This window comes from Balearica regulorum, chromosome 3 (assembly GCF_011004875.1).
Source record: "Balearica regulorum gibbericeps isolate bBalReg1 chromosome 3, bBalReg1.pri, whole genome shotgun sequence".
In the NCBI taxonomy this organism is placed as follows: domain Eukaryota; kingdom Metazoa; phylum Chordata; class Aves; order Gruiformes; family Gruidae; genus Balearica; species Balearica regulorum.
The window spans coordinates 101,136,290-101,164,247 of NC_046186.1; the positions used below are offsets into that span (position 1 = coordinate 101,136,290).

The 27,958-nt window shown below is 40.8% G+C and overlaps 1 protein-coding gene across 4 annotated transcripts in view; it reads right to left on the minus strand.

The window, feature by feature from the left end:
- KCNH1 (potassium voltage-gated channel subfamily H member 1) overlaps positions 1-27,958 on the minus strand; it is a 191,618-nt gene that overhangs the window by 151,059 nt on the left and 12,601 nt on the right. For 3 of the 4 annotated variants that reach the window (XR_012834696.1, XR_012834697.1, XM_075749184.1), the window contains exons 2-5: positions 26,975-27,098; positions 26,622-26,728; positions 15,986-16,114; positions 7,610-7,728 (exon numbers count right to left, since the gene is read on the minus strand). Coding sequence is in view for 2 of the 4 variants with exons in the window: in XM_075749184.1 (XP_075605299.1) it covers positions 7,610-7,728; positions 15,986-16,114; positions 26,622-26,728; positions 26,975-27,098 (479 nt within the window). In the remaining 2 variants the exon portion in view is untranslated. Of the gene's footprint in view, positions 1-7,609; positions 7,729-15,985; positions 16,115-26,621; positions 26,729-26,974; positions 27,099-27,958 lie in introns of those variants that run through there. The other variant, XM_075749185.1, reaches the window with a different exon arrangement.

Here is a 27,958-nt window from a genome sequence, read left to right on the forward strand (position 1 = left end):
GAAGCTCTTTCTTCTCTGCAGGAGGCACTGGCCAGCCAGCGCAGTCCCCAGAAGTCACTGGTAGTGACTGGAAGAGGCATGGGTTGTGTACCAAGTTAGTATGTGTACTCAGAGCAGCATTCCCTTCAGGGCTTGTTTGAAATCCCAGCAACAAATGTTAGGATGTATTTTCTCAACAGAAACTCTAGCCCAAGATCAATATTGCAAATAATTCCTGCTCTCCCTTTTCAACACTGCAGCTGTACCTGAATCAGTTGGAAAGCATTGAGCTACTACTGGTCTTTATGAAGATTTGCATGAGTAGCAGCTGTAACGTAAGATCCCAAGCCCAAAATATGCTTCACTGGGCAAGAAGAGTCCTCTGCAGTATTTACTCACTGGAATAACTGATCAGCAAGACCAAGCACTTTCTATCATGTAGTAACATTTTTCAGTCAGTTAACTGGATTTCCGTTCTAATGCTCAGATCTTACTAGTGTGGGGATATTGTATTGTCCCTTAAATGTAGGGTGAAAACATAATTGCTTCTTTTGCAATCACATGTCTCCTAGAGCTAATATTTTAGCCTCTGATATTATATGAAAAAGTCAAATATTTTGGTAACCATTCTAATCAGCACAGGAACCTCACCCATGAAACACTGAAAAAAAATAATTTTATTAGTTCCTGTCAGATTGATTCTTATATATACATACATATGTTCTAGACTGAGAATTGTATAATGCATTCCATTTTGGCCACTGCTGGTCTCTTTGTACTCCAAGAACTTGTGGAAATTTTGCAACATCCAAACTAAAGTTACTAGAAAATGTACTAATGTATCCCCATATTCCTAAATAATAGGAACAAAGGCAAGAACAATCTGTTTGGCAATAAAGAAGGGGCCAGTTTATGGTGTCTGTTATTTTTCTGTAAATATAAAAAATTACAGTAAAGCCAGTGGAACTGCAGGCATGTAAAACTGAACTGAATGCAGAGAGAAACAGACTTATAGTTTCAACTCATTAAGAAAATAGACAACTTTGCTGCTTCAGTGTTTTAAAATGTCATCACCAACTCTCCCCTCGTTTGTTTGAGATTCAAAGGGCTACAGCAGAGGAAAATAAAAGGATCAATGCCTCCTTCCCTTTTTATTTAGCAAGCAAATGTACTCTAAACTATCTGAATGGCTAGGGACCTTATTAATAAGTCTTCAACTTCTGTTACCACCTTGAAGTCTCTGGTTAAGCTCTACCAATGGCTATTTTAAGTGAAGAGGGGCTATGGTTTTAGCTGGTCTCCAGTGGAAGGATGTGCACTGGCACCATGGGTGTGAATCTCAAAAGGAGGGACTGGGCAGGAGATAGGCATCAAGGAATGACACAAGGATACCAATCACTTGCAAGGTAAGGAAAGCCAACTGCAGCAAGCCTGGGAGCATCTCCGGTCTTTAGTTTGAGTGGGTTGGGGGTGACAAGTTCTAGCCCTGGCTCCCTCTCACTACATCACTACCACGCACCTTGTAAAATCACTCCATCTTGCTGGCATTGCTAAAGATGAACTGTCATTTCACAGCTTGAGATGGAAGAGCAGCACTGGTCAGCTCACCTACCTCTGCTGGGACAGGCAACTTGCTTTACAGATTAGCAAAGGTCTTGCTGCCAGTCAAGAGCTTCAAAGGCACCAAATACTACTTTTCTTTTTTCTTCTTTCTTCTTTTCGTTGAAAGAAGAGAAAAAAAGCCCTCCAATGAAGCTTAATTATCTCAGAGAACAAGCATGTGGTTTTGGCATTAAGTATAAGAGAGCTCAGTGCTGTGCAGAAATCGTAGAATGGTTTGGGTTGGTAGGGACCCTAAAGATCTTCTAGTTCCAACCCCCTGCCATAGGCAGGGACACCCTCCACTTGACCAAGTTGCCCAAAGCCCCATCCAACCTGGCCTTGAACACTTCCGGGGAGGGGGCATCCACAACTTCTCTGGGCAACCTGTTCCAGTGCCTCACCACCCTCACAGTACAGAATTTCTTCCTAATATCTACTCTAAATCTGCCCTCCTTCAGGTTAAGGCCATTACCCCTTGTCCTATCACTCCATGCCCTTGTAAACAGTCTCTCTCCAGCTTTCTTGTGGGCCCCTTCAGGTACTGGAAGGCTACTCTAAGGTCCCTCTCCTTCTCTTCTCCAGGCTGAACAATCCCAACTCTCTCATCCTGTCTTCATAGGAGAGGTGCTCCAGCCCTCTGATCATCTTCAGGGCCCTCCTCTGGACTCACTCCAACAGGTCTATGTCTATCTTGTACTGGGGCCCCCAGAGCTGGACGCAGTACTCCAGGTGGGGTCTCACCAGAGTAGAGTAGAGGGGGAGGATCACCTCACATGACCCACTGGTCACGCTTCTTTTGATGCGGCCCAGGATACTGTTGGCTTTCAGGGCTGCAAGCACACATTGCTGCATCATGCTGAGCTTCTTGTCTACCAACACCCCCAAGTCCTTCTCCTCAGGGCTGCTCTTAATCCATTCTCCACCCAGACTGTAGTTTTGCTTGGGATTGTCCAGACCCACGTGCAGGACCTTGCACTTGGCCTTGTTGAACTTTATGAGGTTCGGACAAGCCCACCTCTTAAACCTGTCAAGGTCCCTCTGGATGGCATCCCTTCCCTCCCAGTGTGTTGATCGCACCACATGGCTTGGTGTCATCGCCAAACTTGCTGAGGGTGCACTCAATCCCACTGTCCATGTCACCGACAAAAACGTTAAACAGCGCCGGTCCCAATACCGACCCCGGAGGAACACCACTCATCACTGATCTCCACTTGTACATCAAGCCATTGACCACAACTAAGTGCAACCACCCAGTCAATTCCTTATCAATCAAGTAGTCCATCTGTCAAATCCATGTCTCTCCAATTTAGACACAAGTGTTTTGCGCAAGTCCAGGTAGATGACATCAGTTGCTCTTCCCTTATCCACCAGCACTGTAACCCTGTTGTAAAAAAACATTTGATTCACCAGATTTGACTGGTCCTTTCAAACCTTTTCCCTTTGACCAGGAGGATTGATTAAAAAACTACCTGTGCTCCAGAGTCCCTTACTGATGCTCCCAAGGCTCTGTAATCCTTCTCAACACTCCTCAGATGGCTCCTGGCTGTATCACTGGTGCCCACATGAAACAACAGCAGCGGAATAGCTGGTGGACTGTATAAGGCTTGACAGTCTCTCAGTGACATCCCTGATCCGAGCCCCTGGTAAGCAGCACACCTCTCTAGAGAGTGTGTCTGGTCGGCACATGGATGCCCTTGTACCTCTCAGGAGAGAGTCTACTACTATCACCTGTCTCCTTCTCTTAGTTGTGCTGGTTGTTATACAGGGAGCAGATCGGGCTGCCTTACTCAGCTTCAGCATCTGTCCTGATGTGGTGAGTCTTTCCTCTTCAGTCTGCAGAGCGGTGAAGTGGTTCTGCAAGGGCATCTCAGGATTTGGGGGAAGTCTCTTCCTCCTGCTGGTCCTTCCTGTCACAAGCTTCCATTCTTCTGCATTATTGGTCCCCCTTCCTTATGTGTGTGCCAGCATGGGAGTTTTTGGCTATTTGGCCATGGACTGTGGGTGCACTTCAAACTGCACTTGGACCAGCTATCTAACAACTTCTCAGCCGCTCTGATGTTATGGACCCTTCTCATCATCTCCTGCGGCTCAGTCACCTGCTGCAGGAGGTTCTCCACCTGGGCCCATCTTGCGCAGGCAGGTCTGCCACCCATCCATGTCCTGGGAAAAAGGTCTAGGCACTTCCTGCAGTCCGAGGTCTGCACTGCAGCCTCTCCCTGCAGCAGCTCCATCTGGGTGGAGGCATTGGCCACTGGTGGGGTAGATGGTGCAGAGATCCCCAGCTGGAGCTGCAGCCTTTGCTGCAGATGAGTGCCCACCGTTCTGCCTTGAGGAGATATGGAAATAATGGAAGGAGGTCCACAGAGCTCAGTGCTAAAGCTCTAGGTTCTGTCAGGTTGCTGCACTGGAAGTTGGGAGAGCTCTTTTCTCCACTTTTCACACCAGGGGCCACACACAGTCTATTTCTTCACCATCCTTCCAGACACACACGTTACCCCCGGGTCATCTGGAGATTGAGAGCTATAAACCCCACTCTCTCTGCCCCGTATAGCAAAGCCAGGTAGATGCAAAGAGAAGTACCTTCTGCCCTATTCCAAGATGCTTTTGCTGCACTCCAGCCTCTAGGGAGAGTAGTGCCAACCTGAGACACAATATTTACTGAAGCAGTCAGGTGTGGTTACCCACCCACATAAACCAACTAGATTCAAACTGCTTGTAAAGGTACTTCTGGAGATGGGAGAAGTAACCCAACCAACCACCAAGAGATGAATATAAAAGTAAGCATTAAGAAAATGTCCACAACTACATAAATCGATATGCTGAGCTTCCAGCCATGTGCACTGAACAAATATTTCATTACTATCATTTTCTAAATAACTGAAACAGCCCTGACTTTGGAAGATTTTTCTTTATTATGCAGTTATACCATAGTAAAAGAAATATTTGTTTCAGAAAGTTATTAATGAAAGTATTATTCCAATTACTTATGATTCATCAGCCACTACAGTTGTGTTATCTGCATTTATTATTTGTGGTAATGATGCATGATATTTCAATAGCTCTCTAAAGACAACGAATATTATTTCAAGAGCAGAAATGACAAATTTCATCATGGGTTTCACAAGGCAGTGTTCTTTTTTTTTTTAACATAACAAAATAAAAAAAATTATCCTAGATTTGTTAAAAAATGGTGAATACATCACCAGTCAGGACTTACAAAAGTGCATCAACAAGTGGTTACAATGATTTATTTATTTTTTAGACTGCATGATTGGGAAAAAAAGAAACCTCACACAATCATTCATTTTCAGCTTAATCTCTCCCTTTTGTGTTTTCAACTGCACATATTTGCTTTCTCTCACTCTCCCTTGCTTTTGTTTTCACAGGCACCCACACAAATTGCTCCCAAGCCAAGCACTAGGTGCTAAGCCTCAACTTGAAGTAGATTTTAATGGCAGTTATAAGTCCCTGGTAAACAAGGTTTAAAAAAAAAAAAAAAGGCAGAAGTTCCGTTATTAAGCAGTGCTGCTAAGCACCATTATAATTTTTCTGCTTTCATTTCTCATAACTATCGCATTTTTTAAAGTATGACACAATCTTGTTTACCCAGAACTGCCTGGTAAATATACAGAATACATCAGCTAACACCGTAGGTGCAGAGGACTCGCATACTATGCGGTGACCAGGAAGAATGGTTCCTACAATCAGCTCCTTGGTGATAAAGTCACAGAAATATATCAATTACTTTACACTTTTATTGCAAAATGTACTCTGAGTTACCTAACACCCTTGCACTAATTGTGTAATTAATTTAAGCACTTTTCATATGACTGCTATTAGAGAAGCCAGGCTAAACAAATTTAGACATACTGGCAAAAGTCAGAGGCTGAGGCTTAACAGACACTCCATGGCCTGTGGATAAAACAAAGTAGTTTATCACTAACACGTTTCTTAAATGAATATTTCATAAATGATAAAATAAATTATAAGCTTTTGTGGCAGGCTCCTGTTTTATGTTTGTACACCACCTTGCCCCACTCAGGTTCTAGGACACAACTGGCTCCTCAGATATTAAAAAATATAAGTGATAAAGAACTAAGAGCAACACAAATAATATTCTAATAAACGGACAGCCTTCTCGAGCAAACCAGATTGATGTGAAATGCCATAGTGAGTAGGAAAAGGAAGAATTTTAATTTGAATTTGAGATTTCAAATAGGCTACTGCAGAGACAAGAAAAAAAAAAAGATTTGAAAATATAACAGAGAACAGTTAGGGATCCCATGTTCAATATTATCAAGAGATCTTTCCACAATAAGATGCCTGGCACCCCATATGTCTTCAAAGGAAGAAAAGTGGGCTTGTCTGTATGATTATCTGCACTCTGCTTTCCTCTAGTGTAGTTCTATTGACTTAAGTGGAATTACGGCAGATATACAACAAGGTACCTAACATCACAGCTGGGGCTAATGTTCTTTTTAAAATAATGACTGCAATATTCAGTCAGCAATTAAAGAAACTCATTTCACACATGTAAACTATACACTTGCCCTTTATTATTTGTAATGAATCAACTGGCTGTGCCAGTTAGAATACTTGCAAAGACTTGTTGAGCACATCAGCTTGCAAGAAGTTTCAGTAATGTGCAGTCACCTAGGTCCAGGCTGAGGTTTACTGAGCCAAACAGAGTAACCTCAGACTCTTTACCTTACATTCTACTGCCTACATTTTAGCATGAACTAAAATTCAAGAGTAGACATCTAAAGAGAAGGATTATTTGATGCTAAGCCTTGAGTAGAATCAGGAGGGAGACTATTCCAAATTCCAGGACACTGAAGCAACTTCAGGGTAGACATGTGATAATCGCATGGTATTCCTACAGTATGGTGTCCATGTGAATGTCTGCCCCACCCCCCATAGCATCATCTATGTGATTTCTGTTGGAAGTACAGAAGTAAGTTTTCCATTCTTGAGTGCATCTGCATTAAATATTGAACAGGTAAGCTCCTGTACATGGGAATTTCATCATCACAGGTGATAATAGTACAGGCCTGGGCAGGAGCTGTTTATTTGGCATAGAAACTAAGATGTATACAGGGCAAAATTAACAGAGTACTGACTATATGGAGACCCCATGAGGCCCACCAATGGCTTACACTTCCAGCTACACAGGAAAGATTAAGAATTATTGACAACAGTCACAGCTGCTGCCATGGCATTCACAGCAATAGGTAATACAGGAGTGCATGTTATATTGGCCATTCTGTCATTAACACCATAACAAAATTTTCCCTAAGCTGGTTTTACACCAGGGAGACCCTACTACTGGCCCAGGAGACAGCTACAGGAAACCTGCAACAGTCTCTCCCCGTCGTTGCAAAAGCCCTAAAACCTTAAGTACTTCAAGGAGCCTTCTCTGCCTGGAACTTCTCTCAAAACTTTGAGTCTACTTAAATCACAAGGTTTCATTCTCCTAATCTGTCTGCAGTGTTGCTTGTGGCATCTTACAGCTGTTCTGTCTGTAAAACCAGTAACTCAAACATATGTTTTAACCAGTTTGTAAAATATGATTGGGATCCCACTGAAAAAGACATAGACATAAATGAATCCAGAGAAGAACCATGTCAAGGATTCTCCAGAATTTCCTTCTGTACTAGCCTGAGTTTTTCTCACCTCAATTTTACACAAGTGAATAGTTCAAGATCCTACTAACATTGAGATCCTCCAAAGAACGGAAACTAAGCAGAAAAGTATTAGTTTAATAATAATGCCATTATAAGACTTCACTGAGATGCGGAACACAACACTGCACTTAAGTTACATGAAGTCTTTTGGACACCTATTTCCATTCTGCTGCCATGGGACACATTTCATAGCACATGCACCATATTCTGAGCTCCCATGCCTGCTACCAGGCTTTAGATTCCCAGGGCAAGAGCAACAGACAGTGCTTGGTTCACACAGAGTCAACATACCCACAAAGGCTAAAAACATTTCTTTATGGTCTCTCAGGGAAAGAAAGTATTACCTCAGCAAGTCGTGAATGCTTGTGAACGTTCTCTCCTTTCTGCACGCTTGGAGCAAGCTGCTGCAGCACTCCTCGGCTGCTTGTGAGGGCACGGGTCAAGCGAGCAAACTTTCCCCAACCTCGAGAAAACATGCAAGATTATACACATTACAAAAAAAAGCTGCAAGTGTACCACATAAAGCCTCTCATAACAATCTGCTTTAATACTGACCACAAGGGAGTATAATTTAACCAAGTATCAAATAAAAGCAAGTCACAAAATAGGCAGCAGGGTGGTAAACTAATAAAACCCATGACTGTAGTGGCTTTGTATTCAATGGCTTTACAAGAGCGCCATTACATGAACTGCATCTTTTGTAAGGATAAGTGTCCACTTTATTATAATCTTCTATTAAATCGAATGGCCAGATTTGGATCTCACAGCACTGCAGAAGACACTCCAGACTAATCAAGATGTAAGACTAGAATCAAGCACAATGAAAAATAAGTTGCCTGTAACAGAAGTGAATCTGGCCTCAGATGTATCAAGCATAGATCTGGCATAAGCAGAGAAATATACATAAGATAATAAAAAGCAGAGCAGACAAAGCAAAACAAAATCGTTATTTTTATCCTCTCTAAACAAAAGGGGGAATATACAAATAGATTTCCTCAAACTCTAATAAACATTTAGCAGCTTCTGGCAGAGAAGTCATATGCTGAATTTTAATTCAGAATATTTTTTTGCAGTCATTTCAAATACCACTCAAAATAGAAGACTTTGAATGACAGTCCCAAGAGCTAGTTACAACTATAACCTTTATGAGCAGTACTTTGCCATAACAGAAAGTCAAGCAGAGTATACATCTGGATATTTTTGGTACTGTGAAAGGAAAGTATCAGTGCATTTAGTCCAAATCTTGAAAAATGTTAGCACCACCTGGGAACTGTTGAGCAGTCTCACCTCCTACTCCAACTGAGGATGCTCAGCACTTTGAAGATTCAGTTCTTAATGACAACCTGGTTCTGGAAAAAGTTCCCTCCACATTATGGTGTTATTACCAAAAGAAATTATACTAATAGCAGTGACTGGTTTTAAAGATCAGTCTGAAGTTTAGTCTGCAAGTGATCCGTGACAAGCACAGGAATACGGGTGGTTAAAATACTACCTAGTACTTTGGACATATCCTTGCTTGACATCTCACTTAGATGGAGTTTGCAGGAATATATTTGGTAATTTGAGAGGTGAGCATAAAAAAATAAATAAATTACATGGATCAGGTATTGAACAAGATCTTCCAGGGCAGCCCTGAAAAGGAGACTTTAGCATTTTCTCCTTTACAAATATGCAAAATGGTGCATTTATTAAAGGGAAGGACCAATTTCATTAAACCTGTCCAAAATCAAGAATAAAATTGAGTATTTTCTTATGCCTTAAAGCATGTTTTAAAGCAAGTCTGTCATCAGTAGTTTAATAACCAAGCTAAGTAGAATTATACAACTCTTTGGGGCAGTATTCAGCAACAAGTAGATTACATGACTTTCATCCAGGAAGCCAGATCTTTCCTGATAAACCCATGTAATGTTAGCTACTATACTAAAGGACTATTTCACAGAGAAACAAATCAATATGACAGAACCTCAAGTGAGGTTAGTTTGTATCTGTTATAAACCCGACCCGAAGTACTTGATTTCTCACAGTACATTTCCATGGAAGGTGGTGGGTTTTGGTGTGTTTGGGTTTTTTTTTTTTAAATATACATTTATAAATGAGTATTCTTTCACTACTGTACATGAAGAAATCCAACTACAACTGATAGGCTAAGGCTTGAAGGCCTTACTACCTTCTGACTAAAGCCAGTAGAGGGTAAAAGAATGGATCAGGTGGGAGAAACCATTCATAAAGGCTAACCTTCAGCTGCTATAAATCAGACTAGCCTTTGTAAAGCCAACACAGCTACAGCAATTTACACCAACCTAAAACTTTGCTCTCGCGGAACTTATATGCCAGTGCTACGTTTTCTTCCTGTTTTACAGGACCGTGGGAGAAAGCTACCGGCATCGGTATATTTTCAGTGATGTAAATCCAGACTGACGAGGCCCGAGGGGTTTCGTTCCAGAGGGTACAAAGAACAGCCCCATTTTGCAGCCCGGGCAGACGGGCGGTACGGCGGTGCAGCAGAGCGGCCGCTCCCGGTGCTGGCCGTGGTGCTGAAGCGGAGGCCGCCCCGTGCCGCGCCGGCTGCCGCCCAACCGGGCTCGTTGGCAAAACGGCAACCCTGGCGACAAACAAAGAAGGACGACAGAGTTCGAGCTTCACGTGGGGACTCTTAATCTGCCTCCCTTACCAGACAGATAATGTTTTTAACGCCAGCTAACACAGACAGTCCCTTTTACTAACTCAAAGCAGACTGATGAGTAGGGCATTTTCCTGGAAGACTCAAAATTTGGTTCAAAACCTGAGGACAAACTTTCAGTGTGTATTTTCATCCTGCCACAGAGTTTGCTATGAATCGGGCTATTCAGATGCAAATAGAGAGGGGAGAAAAAGGAAGCACCGCACCTGAGCTTTCTTGCACAAAAGCACTGCCAGACATCTCTGCGGCATGGTTTGTGGCTATGAATGCTGAGCACCTTCGGGTACCTCCTCCTCTTCCCAAGAGTCATCTCCTTTTGAAAGGTACTGCTTAACGCATTCCTCTGTCCTCAGCAAACCCTATAAGCACCTCCTCTGCCCTACATGTTGCAAATCTCATTTCTGGGTGCATAAATAGTATGCAAATTAACTGTTCCCATGAACATGAGATCTCTTACCACATACTCCAAACTCTGATCTAAAACCAATTTAACTGTATAGGCAAGAGATCATCTCAAGAGGCAGGGCTTTTTAGGTTGGCTTTTTGAACCAGTGCTGATCTGAAAATGGCAGGCTGGGAGTACATACCCTAATTCTCTCCATACATTGATACAGCACATGGGAGCTCAGCTTGGAGTTACACGTGCCATTATGTGACAAAATGCCTAAAACCAGGCACTGAATCACTGTGCAAGTGTCCCAGGCAAATGAATCTCATCTTTAGGACAGAACACTCTCCTCCTTGTATTGCCTTTTTTTTTTTTTTTTTATTTTGGGGGGGGGAAGGAAGATAAAAGAGTGGGAACTTGGAAGTATAATTATAGCGGACCTGTAGATTGTGGCATATGAAAAAGAAAATGAGAGAGAATGCCAGTATTAATCCTATTGCATGATAACTTCTCCAATACTGCTTGAAAAGACAGCAGTACCTCTTGAATTTATCGCAATTTTTCTTCCAGAAGCCTAAGGACAGACACAGCCTACAGCAAGTCAGATATTTATCCAGTGAAGACAGGTCAAATAATGGACTTAAGCCACAGGAGAGAACATAAACATTAAATTCTAAGGGCCATGGAGTTTATTACAGGAAGAAGATGGAGCTTTCCAAGATAAAAAACTAGGTTTCAGAAAGATGTAAGAATATATTGATGTTAGTTCTGCTAGGACAGGGGGACCAGATGATATGGATTAGAAGTTCTCTTTCAACACAAGCAGTTGGTATATCCCTACATCCATCCTCTTCCTCTAGAAATAGAGAAAATGTAAATTAAATTGAAATCTAATGACCCTAGGGGATTCTCATATAGGTGTATATATTCCTCAAACAGACAAGAGCTCACACAGCAGAGAAGACAACTTGGAATTCAAAATTAACAGCACTGATTTCAGGTGTCCTGCATTCCATGATGCTCTTTCAGTTTTCCACCATCTCATTGCAAAAAGCAGAATAAAAACTGCTTCTAAAAACACCCAAGACAACAAGACGCCTACAAAAGCTGTCCCCTGAGTTTTGTTTCATGGGGAAACATGGCATTGAAATACACCTTTGTGATGTGATGTTTAACTCATCAAGACTTCTCCTCCTTAAGGGATGAAGCTTCATTTAACAATGCTCTTAGGTTGAAGAAACCAATTTTCTGTAGTTTGAGGTGAGCATGATCTGTTGATGATACTCAGTCCACAACAACATTTATTATTTATTTGTAGGTAGTTATATGTTTTCTACCACTCTCCTCAATTTGATCATGACGATTTGTAAATTCAAGCATTAAAAACTGTGGCAGTTACAGAACCCTTGCTATCAAGTCACTGATCCATGACTTACACAATTCCCTAGAATAAGCTCGTTTGGTCATGGGTCTATTGTTCACACAGATCTGTGTAAATGTGATTAAATAGGGATTCTAGCAGTTCTTGCCTCCACTCAAACCACCTTTGTTTTCTTGCACATCAAAGATCCCTGCCTACATCCATCATGCCTCTCTGCAGTCTTAATGCTCCTTCCCTTTGAAACTTCATGACTAAAACTGTCTCATTTTTCCATCTGGACTGGGAAAGCATACCAAAGTTTAAGATACCATTTCCCTTTCATTTGTTTCCTTTTTTAAGAAAACATTTCATCTAGATGAAAGTAGAGCATAACTTAATCAAAATATTTCAAACACTGGCTCTGCTCATATAAATACATCTTTAAAAACAGAACAAAAAATTAGCAACAAAAAAACCCAGAAACAAAAAGGAAAAAAAGGAAACACTTGGAGTTCTCCCTGAATTAAGATGAAGGAGGCAATCAAAATGTTATTTTTTGTGTAGCCCTGCTTGTGATGCAAAGGACAGCTTAGCTGCAAAATGAAATAAAGCTGCTTTTGCAGAAGAGATAACTGATGATTGCTACAAAGCACAGGAGGTTACAATAGCTGGGCTAACCACCATTCTCCTATATGATTCAGTGATGTTGAATTTGATCACCTTTTTGTATAAAAACAAAGTATCAAAAGCAAAAACTAGGATCCAAAACATAATTTCCAAACCTGTATAAAGCAGCATAGATGCATCTGAATATGTTCACATTGTATCTGTACATGTAAAACCTGTTCAGGCAAATTTCTCACTAGCTACTCAAGAGTGCAGGCACAGATTCTATTTGTCTGCAGAAATTATTGTTTTCCTAAAGCAATGCCTTCCACTTCATACACTATTCTCAAACATCTCATACTTGGTGTGCTATATCTCAAACCAAAAACCACATATACAGACAAAATGCATGAACTCCAAATATAGCATATACTCTAAAATTCAGCCAAGAAGGTGACCTATCACTTCACAAGCCAAATTTAGCTATGCTATAGCTTGATTTTGCCTACTTCTATCCAAGTAAACCTTTTTTTTCCCTGATTTTTAAAGGGCCAAGCATACAGTGAAGAGTGGAAAAAGGCTGTTTAAAAATATTATATCATCATCATCACTGACACACTATTTTTAAGCTGTTTTATTTAGAATGCACTATTTTTAAAGCTGCTGCATTTAAAAGCAAATTTACTTAACTTCTTGGCAGTCATAAAATAAACATCTTCTAAATTATCTGAATCAATTAACAAAGACTACAATTAGAAGTCTACTTTTTACATTGCTTTAGAAATATTTTTTGTTTCATCTATTCCAATGTCTGATATTATTAATAAAAATATTAAGAATGAAAAATGGTACTGGGACCTTCTATCTCTCTAAGTCACCTTTGGATAAAAGATGCCTATTCATTTTTGTACAAGTCAAACACCTGTCATTAGAGCTCAACACTTTTCACTCAGGGAGTCACTACATCATTTGCAGCTGAACAATCATGCTTGAAATTGCCAGCAGGTGATAGAAAACTAAGATATACCACAGCTAAGCAGCTTTAGCCTGACAGAGTAGATGCTTTTTAAATTGACCATGTTCTTGTACTACATAACATTTTTCTCCATATAGACATACAGGCATTGATTTTGAAAGACTCAAATGCTTTATGCCATGCCACTCTGCAACTATCCAAATGGCACATATGTTAATAAAATATCTGCATTTGCAGGCAGCCTATGACATAGTAAGTGGTCATATGCATAGGAAACTGATTTCACATTTAACACAGTGAAAGAAAAGTAGTTGATAAAAGCTGACTGAAGGCAAAAGGAGGAAAAATAATTGATTTAGCAATCAGTTTTCAGTTGTCCTAAAGAATAAATCTCTAAGTTCACAGTTTTAGGTTTTCAGATTGGCAGTTCATTTGGTTTTAGAATATGAGAAACATTCCTACGAAAATTGCTATCCTTCAAAAGCATGCTACAAAATTTCTATGTAATGTTGTACACAGTGCAAATAATATGCCCTCTTCAAAGCTCAGGTCTGTAAAAGCAATCATTTGTAGAAGAAGCTAATACTATTTTACCTTTTTTAGATCTTCCAAAAATGTTTTTCCCCCCTCCATGATTCTTAGAGTCCACTGCAGACAATTGTCTGACACTCCATACCTGCCTTTTTTCCTCCCCTCTCACAGTATACAATTGCACAATGAGATCTAATAATAAAGACATGGTCATCCATGTAAAATTCTTTAATTGTTTGACAAAGAAATTGCTCATGTAGCTATCAAGTAACTGATAGAATATCACCTCCTGAGACGCATGCAACAAAATTCCAAAGCTAGGCTATAGCAAGTAAGTTATGGAAGAAAGGCAGGCATAGGGGATAAATTAAGGATTAGAGGAGAAATGTGCAGTTTCATTTATATCATATTCAATTTGTGCATACAGCAACAGAGAACTCTACCAGCATGAAACTGGTGCAACTTCATTCATTTTAGGAGATTGAGAAACAATATTTGGAAGACTCGTTTAGTGCAGGAACTCTTCTGTAAATAAAGTCATAGCACTCAGGGAAGCAGTACAGAGTTGTGAATCAATGGGTAATAGGCACAGTCCTTCTGCTCAGTCTGCAACTTTTGGCATTCACTTAGCCAGTTTCCATGGGCCAGATGAAGACATTTTGCTTAATTCCTCTAAAAGTTGGTGCACTTATTTAGTGCTTATATTGCTTCAGATATGGAACTGCTAAGAATTACCATGATCACTGTAAGAACAGCATGATTTCAAGATCCAAAGGAGATTTTTTAAAACAATTGGTGTCCTCTTCCTTCAACATACTTCTCTTGAAAACAAAAAGTTAGTGTTTCCTTGTGTTGAAAGTGAAGGACAAACTCTTTTCACAAGAGTGCATATCACTATCACATCAAGGATCTTCTGTGAAAGCAAAGAGAAAAGACACAGCTACCACTCCTGACTGAAAGTCCTGCTTATCAACTGACTACATGAAGTCAAGGGCCTTCAGTCCCAGCAAATAAGCTAGAGCCAGCTTTACTGCATCATACTGATTTATCTTTGCTGTCAGTCCTCATCAGGATACAGTGAAGACCACTAGGCAGGGAAAAAAATACTGTAGGCCCAACCTTTCCGACAAGATACAGTTTTTAGTTTTATTAAAGCAACGAAGAATCAAACAAATAGCATTAAAAAGAGAAAAAAATAACGACATAGCTTGGAAGAGGGTATGTTTGTAAAGGTTGTACTTCCTTTTTCATGCAAACAGGTGTTTCCACTTTGAGAAACTATGTTTTTAAAGAATAACATTTTGAGTATAAATGTAAATCAGTTCACCTTCACAGTAAGTTTCCTGTTTAATTTAATACTACAAATATTATTAAATACTACAAAAATGCAAACAACAGGAGAACTTACGTCTTTTTTTTACCTCAGAGGACACAAGCCTCTGTAATTCTCCATATGGGTACAAAAGGTCTATTTCTGACAGGATCTGAACCTGGATGAAAGTTTATGCTGCTGTCACAGCTGAGTTTGCTTCCAGGTTTCCAGGGTGTAACTCAGCAAAGGGTTAACAGCAAAGTACAGCAATGCTACATCACTCACTGGGAGAGCTTAAACCTGATTTAACTTCAGATGATGGAAATCTCTTCACATATGTTAAAGGAAACTAGTCCAGAATTTTAATATAAAGAATCCCATAATAATGGTGAGTAACATCAGGTCAGGCAGAATGAAATCATTCAGATCTTTGCTAGACTCAGACAGGGTTAATTCCTCAGGTTTTGCATACAGTATCACACACAATTTATACAGGGCCCAAGACTCTTCAGTTCCCTCTGACATCAAAGAGGATATTTAGCAACGTTGTGACTCCTTGAAGGCTATACTGGAGTGTGGATTAATAATGAATTTAAAAGGAAGAGCAGCACCTATTTGCTAAGTAAACTTTGCTTCCTGAAGCACTTGGGGGTTTCATTAGCAATGACCCTTTCCAGTGCAGGCCAGAGCCAATTCACTTGAGAAACCCACGACCATCTCTTGCACCAGTGCAGTCCCCGGTAGCATAGCTGCAAGCTGTTTTAACATCTAATTCTTTAGCTCTGGTATTTAAAGGACTTCAGTTCTTTCAAGACCAGGGCAAACAAACAGAAGCAACATAAATATATAATTGTGAAAAAGACAAACCTTTACATGAATCATCCTCAATGGGCTGCTTGAAAGCCGTTATGTCATTGAAAGTGCAAAGAAATAAAACCACTTTATCCTGCTCATTTCGAATTGGAGCAATTTTCACAAAGAACCAGACAGGTGTTCCTGGAAACAAACATATCAAAAAGTTGGTCAATGGTAGGCAGAACAGTAAACGTGCTAGTTCAGATGTTTACACTTCAAAATCAGCCATCTGTAAATGTTACTTTAATGTTGGGGGTTTTTCAAACACCTATTAGGAAAAATGACAAAGCAGCTGACAAGAGTGTTAGTTTTCTGCTCTGCCTCTGATTAGCTTTTTAATCTTCAGGAATCACTCACTATTCCTGGGCTTCATCTACAAAGTGAATACTTGAACTTATGAACTGCTTTGAGAGGTTCTGAAAGAAGAGTCCCATGTACGTGCAAAAGGTGCACGCAACACAGTGTTGCTGGGTCCGTGCAACTAGGAACAGGCCAGCCGTACCTAGACCATGACCATAATATGGAGTCTCAACTCAAGAGCATGACCAGTTTAGTTGACCTTATACTTCTCTGCAAACAGGGAGCATCATCCCCTACCAACTACATCAGCCTATGCCCAGCTTCAAGAGCCAGGCTCTGGGAGCTCTGGCCTAGCCTGCAAATCCTCCCATGCAAGGGAAATCCTTTGCAAGCTGCCTTTCAGCTTGCCTTGTCCTGAGCCTGCTCACAATCACTTTAGTTTGAAGTAAGACTCCACTGAATTCAGGAAAGAACAAGCCATCAGGACCAGACCATGGGCTGCAGATGGGAGTAAGTTGTACTGCATAGAAGTGTACTATACCAATTACTGCAGCAGATAAACTACTAATGAAAACTGCTTAAGAGATCAGAGCCTGCACATCACAGAAAAAGATGATCCGAGATAATGACCCTTCAGATGCTGCTGTCAATTTTCCTTGACATCTATCCACACAGATCACCTTGGGGAGAGAAACTGTCAGTCAGCCCTGCCTCTATATTTCTGGCAGTTCTGCTGAAAAGACTCTAGTGATAGCAGTGAAGTTCCATGTAACAAGACGGTGTCTACCACTCTCGTTTCACAGGAGTCACCACACCAGTGTTAGTGACATTTGAGTCTAAGCTAGTTGGAGACTTCAGAACAAAGCAGTTGTCTCCTGTATGTCATAACATGGCCTCCTGGAAGGCACCACTTTTTCAGTCTGCAGTCCTCACTTTGGTCATAAAAAAAAAAAATCACTCCTTCAACTGTGAGGTACATGCCAATCAGGAGACTCCAGGGTCACCAGGCCTGGGCCTCCAGAGAGCTTGTACATGAGTTTTCAGACCATCCCTACACCCTCAATGATGATGAAAAAACTCACCATTGCTTTTGCAGGCATAACATATAAGAGCCAAAGACAGGATCCAGGCTTGCTTGCTGTGAGCAACATTTCTCTTGAGTGTCCCTCTTGAGAGGAGGGGCTACATACCACGGGCCAATATAAGATGTAAAAATCAGTGGGAATTTAACCATCTGGGAAAGCCAGAATAAACAGCACCACACATAATTTTTGTCACTCCTGCAGGAAAGCCTTTTAGAAAGGGTGATCTTAGAAGACTATTTCTTTTCTTTTTTGATCACATTACCTTCCTCTAGGCCAGAGATCAGATTCTCTTTCACCTGAATTGGTCAGTATTTTAACATAAGTACTACGTGTTGTATTTCATGCAACAGTTAGTTATAGCTAGGGCCACTCGTGCTTCCTGACTGTCTGAGGGTCACAAGGAAACCTCAGGTAGTTCACAAGTTACTGTTCAGCAAAGCAAGCAAAGGCAGCTTTTTTTCCCAACTATGTTAATATAAGAGATGATGTTGCTACCAGTGCCTCGCCTGGCTGTTTCCCAGCCTCTGTACTTAGCAATATTTGCTGGCCACAGAAAGCCAGGGTATCTCCAAGACCCATGGACAACTTCCATAAATGAAGTTCAATTCCTCAAGCTCCCACTGTGCCTGCATAGCACAGACAGTTTCAAACCCTGGCTGAGATTCCATGCCATATGTACAGCCACCTCCTTAAACAGCAGGGTATATGATGCACGGAGGCCTCTGCTCAAAAAGCAGAGAAATTCAGATGGAATCACTGATGGCCATTTCTGGAGCATGCCTGCATGGCAGAAAGTATTCAGGGGTATGTGTGTGTGTGTGTATATATATATATATATAAAAAAAACCGTTTTTTTAAAGAGTTAGCATTCCTGAACAACTCCTTTCAATAAAGTACGAGCAAACAAAAATGCTAAATGCAATAAAAGAGTCAGCAAAGTAACTGTGCCAGTAAAATCATCACTAACTTGCTAATGAGCTTAGAAGACACTGCCACAAAGCAGCCAACAGCAATTTTCAAGACAGTAACACCCTTTACACTACCCTTTCTCAGGAACTCCTAAAATTGCCTATCTCCATTTCGTCTTGCCTACTTGTTTTTCCCATCTTCACATGTGAACTATTCTGAGGCTGATCAAATCCGTATCTTGCTTTTACACAGACTCCTTGGTGACTAATTTCTTTTTATTTTACCCACTTCAACACCCTTCATTAACACTGAAACTTTTTAGTCAGCCAGGATCTCCTTCTACAGCCTTGCTTTTTGATCTCCATCTACATGCACCTGCTTTCTTGATTAAGGATTTTTTTTCCCTCCCCAAAACCACTTTGTATTGTTTTGCTACTTCAAGCTACAGTCATTCTGCTATGGGCTGCTCAGAATTAGACTTCATAGCATTAAGGCTGAATTACATACTCAGCTTCATCTCTGCCTCTCACAGCTATAAAAACTTACTACCCTACTTTTGAAGATGCTGTACGCATCACAGAAACAGAAAGGATGCAATTCACCCTCTTACTCTGGCTATTTGTCAGAGGCATGCTGTCATCTTCTCTTTATGATTATGGTATGATATGTTGTTGCAAGATTTTTCTAACATGTTCTGAATGCAGCAAGAGGACAGACTTTTTTCTGATAACCTGCAGAAGGCTGCTGCAGGGCAAGGAGCTTATAGCAGCAGGGTTCTCACTTTCTGAGTCCCTTGACTCCCACTCCTGTGCTGCATTATTTATAGTAAAAAGGAAAACAAAACACTGTTTTACTCAGAACCAAGTGTAGATCTTAGCGATGCGCCCCAGAGGCAACAAGAAAGAGCCAGATATCCTTGATAGCTAAAAGTAGGTGTTTTGTATGGCTGTCACTATTTGGGTACCCTTATAATTTCCAGAGCGTCACAGTGCCACAAACAGGGTATATTCCAGGGCAGAACATAAAATCAAGGTGGCACAGGTGGTCTGTGTAAATTATCTTCCAGTTGTGGATCTACGCAGTATCACAGCAACAGCAGAAATTAGTAGATGGAAAATTCTGCCAGGCCATGTATCTGCCTTCACAACACTGTTCAGTATTTTTCCCTGCAGTATGTTCCCCACCATCTCGTCAGTCTCTTCTGTGAATAGGAGACAAGTGGATATAAAAATACAATCATGAAGTAAGTGCTCACAGTGCAGGGTTACATGGGCTTTCCACAGTGCTCTGCAACCAGGAGCTCATTCGTAGCAGCACTGGGATCTGAACTGTGGGAACACACTGAAAGGCTCAGCGAAGATGTGGCTGTGCTCAGCTTTTTTCCTGCATACTGCTTTAATTATCAGAAGAATTTTACTTTTTAAACATTAAACAGTTTATTTAACTATTAAACAGGAAAGCTTAAAGTATAAACCACTTATAAATCAGGTCGGAAACTAGAATTTCAACCTCCTACAGGCAGCCCTCATACTCTTGGTGTCAAGGCGGATGTCCCTGCTCAGCTAATCACTACTGGCAAGAGGCACAAACAAGGCCATTCTAATGAAAAATGTCATTTTCAGATTCAGCCTATGGGTTATTCAGGCAGTGAGAGAAACTGCAGCATGCTTCAGAGCTCTCATAGCAAAACAAGGGTAAGTTCCCCATATGCCCCCAGTTTGCATTGATGTACAGCCACGCAGAGACTGTTTACCAGTGTTTCCAACAATACATCTACTTTCATTTACATTTTGTGTTCAGTCCTGGCAAAATCTCTCACTGGTGAAGTTCAATGATAATGCCAATGCACAAACAAAGAAGTAAACACTCGTGAGCCATGTTGGCTTCTGTTAGATTTGGAATCAACAGTGAAAGAATCCAGAGTTTGTCTAATGGCATAGGACCAATCCTGCTAGAAAAGGGAATGTCACTTTGAAGCTGGTGGAGAAGCAGCATGAACTGGGAAGAAATGAAAATCTACAATGAACTTCTGATGGTAGCCTGTAGGACCAGCCTGTCTCATGGTGCCAAAGTTATGTAGCTAATTCTGGAATTAATAGAAGCAGCTTTAATAGTCTTCATTGGCCTGAGCACAGCCAAGACAATTTTGCTTCAGGTGCCAAATCTTCTCTAGACTAACACACAGTGAATGTCTCCACACCTTATAATTTCCCCTCTGTAACACAAATACTACTGTCTCTTCCCTCTCCTCCTTTCCAGTCCTGTGTATTTCAACAGTGATATGTTTAGCCCCTTGCCAGGAACATCAGCATTTAACATGCTATTTCACTGTAGTTGAGGTCCTTCAGAAACTCTCATAGCATTCAAGTGAATGAGACATTAAAAGTCTATTCCTTATTCCTCATTAAAGATCTTCTCCCCCTGAGCATACTGATGACCCCTCCTTCAATGTTCCATCCTGTCAAACAAAAATAGGCTACAATGAATATCAAAATCACTGTCTAGAGACACTCATTCCCCATACCTTGAACCATCTAATCAAAGAGATCAAAACTACAAAAAGCATATTGCTTAAATAAAACTGCAATAAGCTATTTTTTTTTCCACAAAGTAAAACAAAATTAGTTTAGAAATACAATGAAAAAAACATGTTTTAAGAATTCAGCTGATGTCTGCACTACCCTTACTGAATGGGGCAAGTTTCCTCAAAGCAGCACCATCCCTGTATTACTTGATAATGTCTCAAACAGTCATCAGACAGGTATTGCCCTGAAGGTAAACAGTCAAGCAGTATGGAAATGAAAATGGACAGAAGCACGTGCTGTGTCTCCACCAACCCCTACATGCAGACAGCAGGACTTCAGTTACATAAACAGCACAGCTGACCATTACAGTCACCCCTTTTGGAGTTTCACTTACGCCCAGGTACTCAGTATGAGATTGTTTCTCTCTGTCCCACACAGACCAAATAGTCTGTCCAATATCAAATTAGCAAACCAGCTGATTAGATGTGATCAGAAAGAGGTAGACAAGCCACTATATCCACACAGATTCTAACTAGGAGCACAGAGGAGCCTCTGACATTTCACCATGCAAAACAAAGAGAAAAAGTCTTCCTATAGACTCTAGCTTCTAGCAGAGAGCGTACACTCAAAGAGAACAAACCAACTCAGTATGCAGGAGCTTGCTACTCTGTGCCAATAATAATACACCTTACAATACATTTCCAGCACTTTAAAAGCTGTTACCTTCATGTTTTCCGCATCTGGTGCTGCTGTGCTCTGGCAGCTAATGCTTCTAAAGGTCAGATCTTTACATGCTAAGACAAGGAAAATCAATTTCAGTCCCCAAAGATGGAATTGCTAGGGGTTATTCTATGACACTGGAACAACATAGTAGGAAAAAGGTTCAGCACACATCCTTGTACTGCAGCAGTGTTGATATGGTTTACCTGATTCCGAGTTCTCTGAAGAACAGAAAGTGAGTATAAGTAACGGGAAGACACACGGAAGTCTTGAAATATTCCTTCCATTTACTCCAGATAAAATATTTAAGGACTACTGCTACTGGGAAGACTCATTGCTCTGAATATGTTTGAGGAGATAACAGCAGGTCTTGCTTGGCAACACATTTGAAGTTGGTGAGATCTATGGGAATTCTGAGTTTTATGAATCCAAAATACTTTGATTTGACCTTCCTGAAGGTAACTGAACTCATGCAGATGGATTTCAGAAGAGATGCAGGTGTGCATGCTGCTTGACAAATATGGAGCTAGATTTCAATGGGAGGGTCAGGAGGATATATGCCAGTTTACTGCAACACCCTCATTCCTTCCTGCTTCTGGTCCTATGCAATGATTTGGTTTAGCAATTTATGTACCAAAGGTTTCCATCTGCAGACACTAGAGGCATAGCCCACACAAATATAAATGGTTTTAAATGGTTTTAACCAATACTAGTTACGAGAAACTCTCCCTAGTGGTGGGCAATCACAGGTCTACCACCCTGAAAAGAATTTTGCTCTCTATAAATTGGGATGGAGTTGCTGTTTAATTGGTTTTTAACATCTGTAGAAAACACTGGTCCCAAAGATAAGTGTAAGTAGAATCTGCCAAAGCACTATTTTGAGCTTATTTGTCATTCTTTGACAAATCTAAGAGCCTTCTAATACAGTGTGGGGGCATGGTGCATGTGTTAAAAAAAAAAAAAATCCACAATCAAATCAAAACAAAAACCTCCACACAAATATTCATCATATTAAATTTGTTAAACATTTAAGCACCCAGAAAACCAGAGAAGTGAACCCCAGCACAAATAGAAAGTGAAGCCCAGCCTCTGGGACTCTCACCATAATATATGTACTCAGAGAAGAGCTACTGCTTATGTGCTCCACTTTGCAGTGTACAAAAGAATTATCTACAGCCAACCCCTTGGCTGCTTCCATTCCACTGGCCTCACCTGTAGAAAATCTGAGGAAAAAAAAAAAAGAAAAAAAACCCCGGTGTCTTATGGCTCTCTGCAGCACTGATGCAGACCGTAAGCAATGGGAATGTCTTTGCTCAGACAGGGGACGCTTGAAGGCTCTCTGTAACTAACTCTTCAGGCATTTTAGCTTTGAAGAGTCCAGCCCACTTCAGATATTCCCCCACTGAAGCAGATCAAGTACTGAATAGAAAAGGGGGTTAGATTTCAAGTAGGCACCGACTCTTCAGAGACAGACAGAAGCAAGTAAATTCATATTCTGACAAAAATTTATTTCAGCATTGATGGAAACAAGTGCATCTAGAAGCAGCCTGCTTTTGCACTGCTTGTAACCCAGACCTATGTTGTAGGTGGAAAACTAGGCAATGAAAGTCCAACTTTTAATTTACTCAGCCATTTTAATTTATGAGGCTGACCATAAAGTGTAAAAACCTAACATATGGCCGTCAAAGTCTCATAAGATGTTAGACATTTAAAGCTGCATCGGTTCAAATAAGCTAAGAGATGAATAAGACTAGATACAAAATATTTTCTAATACATTAGGCTGTATCCTTCCTTGGTGTAAGTTAGCTGATTTCAGCGAGACTTAACAATGCTTTGATTTTCCCATATAAAAATAAACAATATTTCCAGCATCACTGGACACTCACATTTAATCAAACAACGGAACTGAAGCTCACATGAAATTACTGTCAACCTGTCTGTTGTCATTTTGCAGTCCAGATTAAAGAAAGCTTTCAGTTTGTCTCCTTCCAGGTATGACCATGAATCCCCACTGAATGCAACAGGATGGCATCAGAGCAACAGTGACAAAAATCTGGTGGCTGTGCACCTGCTTGCTCCCATTGCTTCCAATTATCCTGAGGGACCTCTGCATTTCTAGGGAGCAATTCTTCCAGAGAACAACAATGATCATCACATAATTAATCAAGGGCCTAGCCCAAGGAAACATCAAATCTCTATCACATCTTAACTTCAAGTTCTGAAAAGAGGGAGGACAGTCACTTTTGGATGACAGGAGGGGAGATAAGGATAGAGACAGTATCCATAAATGCAAACATGACGAAGGCAGAAAATTGTATCATTCTTCTAAATACCACAGCCTACGTTGTTTCTAGAGTTGATACTGTGAATTGCAACGAAGCTGATGGATATACTGTACCTATGAACATCTGGATGGGATATTCTTATAGCACAACCAAGTAAATACTACCACTGGGTCACCACCATGGAGAGTGCCTTGTCCAAAAAAACCCTATCACTTATAGTAGCATTATTAAATATCTCAAAGTATTGCGGACACATCTAGTGTAAGATCAGGGCATAATTGTGACGCAGACAGAGAGAGATGACCGTTGCTCCTAAAGATACAAGATGAAGACCGACCTGCACTAGCAACATCATAGTTAACTTGAAACTCCTGTTTTGTTTTCCTTTACCCCCACCCCAAAAGGATAGAGAATGTATTGTTAGAAGCTAGAAGTACATTAAATGCACAGGCTGTAGAAAATGTCCCAATTATTCAACAGCACAAAAATGGAAGAAAAACTTGCTATTTATCATGGCTGTTAGTTTATAGGGAAGGAGAGGACAGGTAAAGACAACAAAAATCTACTTCCTGTCTAATTTACTGCCTAATTTGAAGAAGAAAAATAGAACAAGGGAAGGATAGACAAAAAAAAGAAACAAAGAGCAGGAAAAGATATGTCTAACAAAATTCAGGGTCCTTTCCAAAACCTTCAGACTGAGAGGAGGTTGAAACCAATCATGTCCATTGCCCAAGCAGGCAACTGCCATAGTTGCAGGCAGGGCAGAGGTAAGGTGACCACAAAGGCAAGACCACTTCGCAGTCTGGGTGCTAAGTGACTGGTAAACAAGACAGTGTTTTTCCATGATGTGGCTTATTCTGAGAAAAAGATCCAGGATGTCCCGGTTTTGGTATTTTTCAGTTACAACTCTCTAGTGTTATTAGTCAGTCTCTGTAACAGTAGTTAATGTACCTCTAAAGCCGCCAATCTAACAAACATAAGAGCACTGCGTTTTGTTAAACTTAAAAGCAAGCTACGTGCTTTCCTTTTTCCCATGCCTGTGACCACTCTGTGCGCACAGCAGAACCATCGCAGCTCTGCTTTTTGGCATGTCGCACAACACAGCTTCTGCACAGCTGGACTTTGTTCTAGGCTGCCTCTCCTCAGGGAAGAGCACAGCAGGGCAGGAAACATTCTTCACTCCACGGTTACCTTGCTTTAAATCTGCATAAAAGACAGAGAGGCCCCAGGCTCTACTACAGGCCATATGCTGGAGCAATGATAGAAGAGTAGCTGCATAGCCTCTTGGTGCCAAATCGCTGTTAACTAAGAGAGAATTCCAGACCCTCCTAGATCCCACAACTGCAGCTTATTTACTTGGCTTTGGATGCATAGATGTGAGCTGCGTATGTCCCTACGGCCACTGAGCTAGGAACAGAAATTAGCTTTAAGAAATAAGTAAACACTGGAGGCAGATAACACTAGAAGGAAAGAAGCACAAAGCAAGACCATTCAGATAGCACATACAGCTTTTCAAATGAGTTGGACCAGCAAAGCTGTGCTCCAGAAGAGCCCCAAGCAATGGCACCATGTCAGAGGTCATGATGCTTTGAACAGGATAAAAAGAGAAGAAAAAGACTAGAGGAGAGATGAAACAAAAATCTCTCAAGATTTTTTTTTCTCCTTCTCTAAAAGATGACAAAAAAAAAACAATTCCATGTACTTTGGCACCACTGCTTTTTAGAAGAAAAGATTAATTCTGATAGAAAACAAGCAGCTCCACAGATCAGCACTAGCATACGTAAGTATTCTCTTTTAGCTTTTGTGAAGTGCCTGTGGTTCTCTCACCAAACTCTATCAGTACTATCAAGTCATTTCAACAGAAATACCAACAGTTCACACATACAGACAGACTGGATAACCTTTCCCCAGAAAACTGGTCTTTAACAAGAAACAAAGCAGGAATTAGGTTAACTGTCAAAAATTACATCATAGCCGTTTGTGTTATACTTTGTGGTTAAAGTCCCCCACTAATGTAGAACTGATCAAACTGACCATCACAGCTGTCATGCGAAGAAGGTGCTAGCAGGGTGCTTCTGCATGGTACCCTCCCCTGTACACAGACACTACCAGTTTCATGATTAGAAGGCAAAATTGTTAAGAGCAAAATAAGTTACAGAATGCAGACTTTCAGCTTAACATTTGGCCAGGCTGAAGACCTCAGTGTATTTACACTTCAGGTGACATTAAGTAGATGGGAAAAACTGTGCCGTGATATAGTCCACACTAGATGGGGTAACAAGATTTGGGCAAGTAGTTCATCTGCTGACACGTGCAGTTACAGACAAATTCCTAGGAAAAAAACCCATATCCCAATTAAGGATTTTTTTGTCCAAAACAAAAGACAGTTTCATCTGAAAACATCAGAAGTAGTTCAGCTTCTAAGACAAAAATTGAGTACTTTTTATTCTGAAACTACATCTAAATACTGGCTTTGCTATATCAAATTTTTAAAAATTTAAAAAGTATGTTCTCTGTAACAGAAACCATTTGCAAAAACCTAGCTTGTGTCTTATCATTGCTGATGGAATCTTGAGTGTTGTCTTAGAGCATCACACACAAATTGCTCTAAACATCAGAACAAATTAGAGAGCTTCGTCTGCCTCCCTGAGTGACTTTCATCCCTAATGTTCTCATTTCTCCCTGTAGATCAACTGGTTGAACTGGGGCTTATTTCACCCTAGATAAAGCATAGTCCTCCAGGCTGACAGACTTGCAGTTTAAACTGTATTTTAAAACAACTTTACACACCTACATTAATGAACAAACCAATCAACTACTTACTGTTCTTCTTGTACATCAAGATTTCAAAGGAGTTCATCTCATAGTTCTCAAATGTTTGCCGGACCTTGTCAATTGTATCTTTGTCTGTCAGCTCTCCATACATAAAACTGCAAATAAAGTGAGAAATTCAAGTCAGATACTAGACAAAGACATGAAGCCATTTGTTTACAGTGGGAAAAGGACCTATTTAGAAATAGCCCTTCTTCGATGTTGTTTCACCTGGAAAGCATATTTGACAGATGCAGCCCCAGGAGATAAAAGACAAAACTGGAATAAACAGATTACTTTTCTCCTCAAGCAACAAGCACAATACTACAAGCTATTTAACAGAAAATAAATCTGTTCTCAAATACCTGCAGGTGCTGCTTTTTTGCATAACTTCTGCTCTGTGATATCCTGATAGCTTGCAAAATCCATCATTGCTGTAGACAATGGGCCAATCCACTATCTGGGCATTACCCAAGACAAAATTAGTATCTGTTTGAAAGAGCACATCAGTTAGACATTAGACAAGGCTACAGTTGCATTAGAGGAAATACTCATTTCAAGACCCAATCCCCATTGTTTCAGTCCCTGCACAGTTTTTCCCAGATACTATTCCCACTGCGGTCAACAGGTTTATTCCCAGTTTTAACTAAATTCTTATTTTAAAAAAAAATATTAATTACTCATGCAAAGCTTAAGAGGATGGTTTTACGCAAATGAAACACATGACGGTTAAGCAGGTAAAATCCATCTCTTGACTGAGGACATATTCACCAAACTGTTTCCCTCTGAGCCCCATGCACTGATCCACCATGATACTCAGTTTGAATGTACACGGCCAAAACAGCACATGAGTGATATCTCTCCTCTCTGAATGTAGACACAGTGGCTCCTCTCAATACCGCCTTCACTGCTGGCCACTCAAACTCACATACTTCTCGTGTGACGTGTACAGCACAGTGCTCCAAACTACACACCAGACAACTAGGGTTAGTACTTACACCAGGAGAAAGAACTTTTTGTTCGCTGTACAAGCCAGAAGGAGTTTCAATCAGCAAGAAAAAAAACCTGAGCAGGATTCACACCTCCATTCTCACTGGATCTGCCTGTGCTACTTTTTTTTAATCATTGATACCTCATTCAAAATATGAACGTACTCAATGCTGAGTCCAGACCTTGCTTTTCTCTGCTGCTTTGGCTCCTGTGCAGTCAACTAACTACACCTGAGCCCAGACCGACAGCAGTGCTGCTGCTTGGGCATTGGTGGGCAGGAGGAGATGGCGGCTCCTTTCACAGTTGCAAAGACCCCCTGGCTTTTGAAAGAAAGGCTAGGCAGCCACGTTGAGATTAAG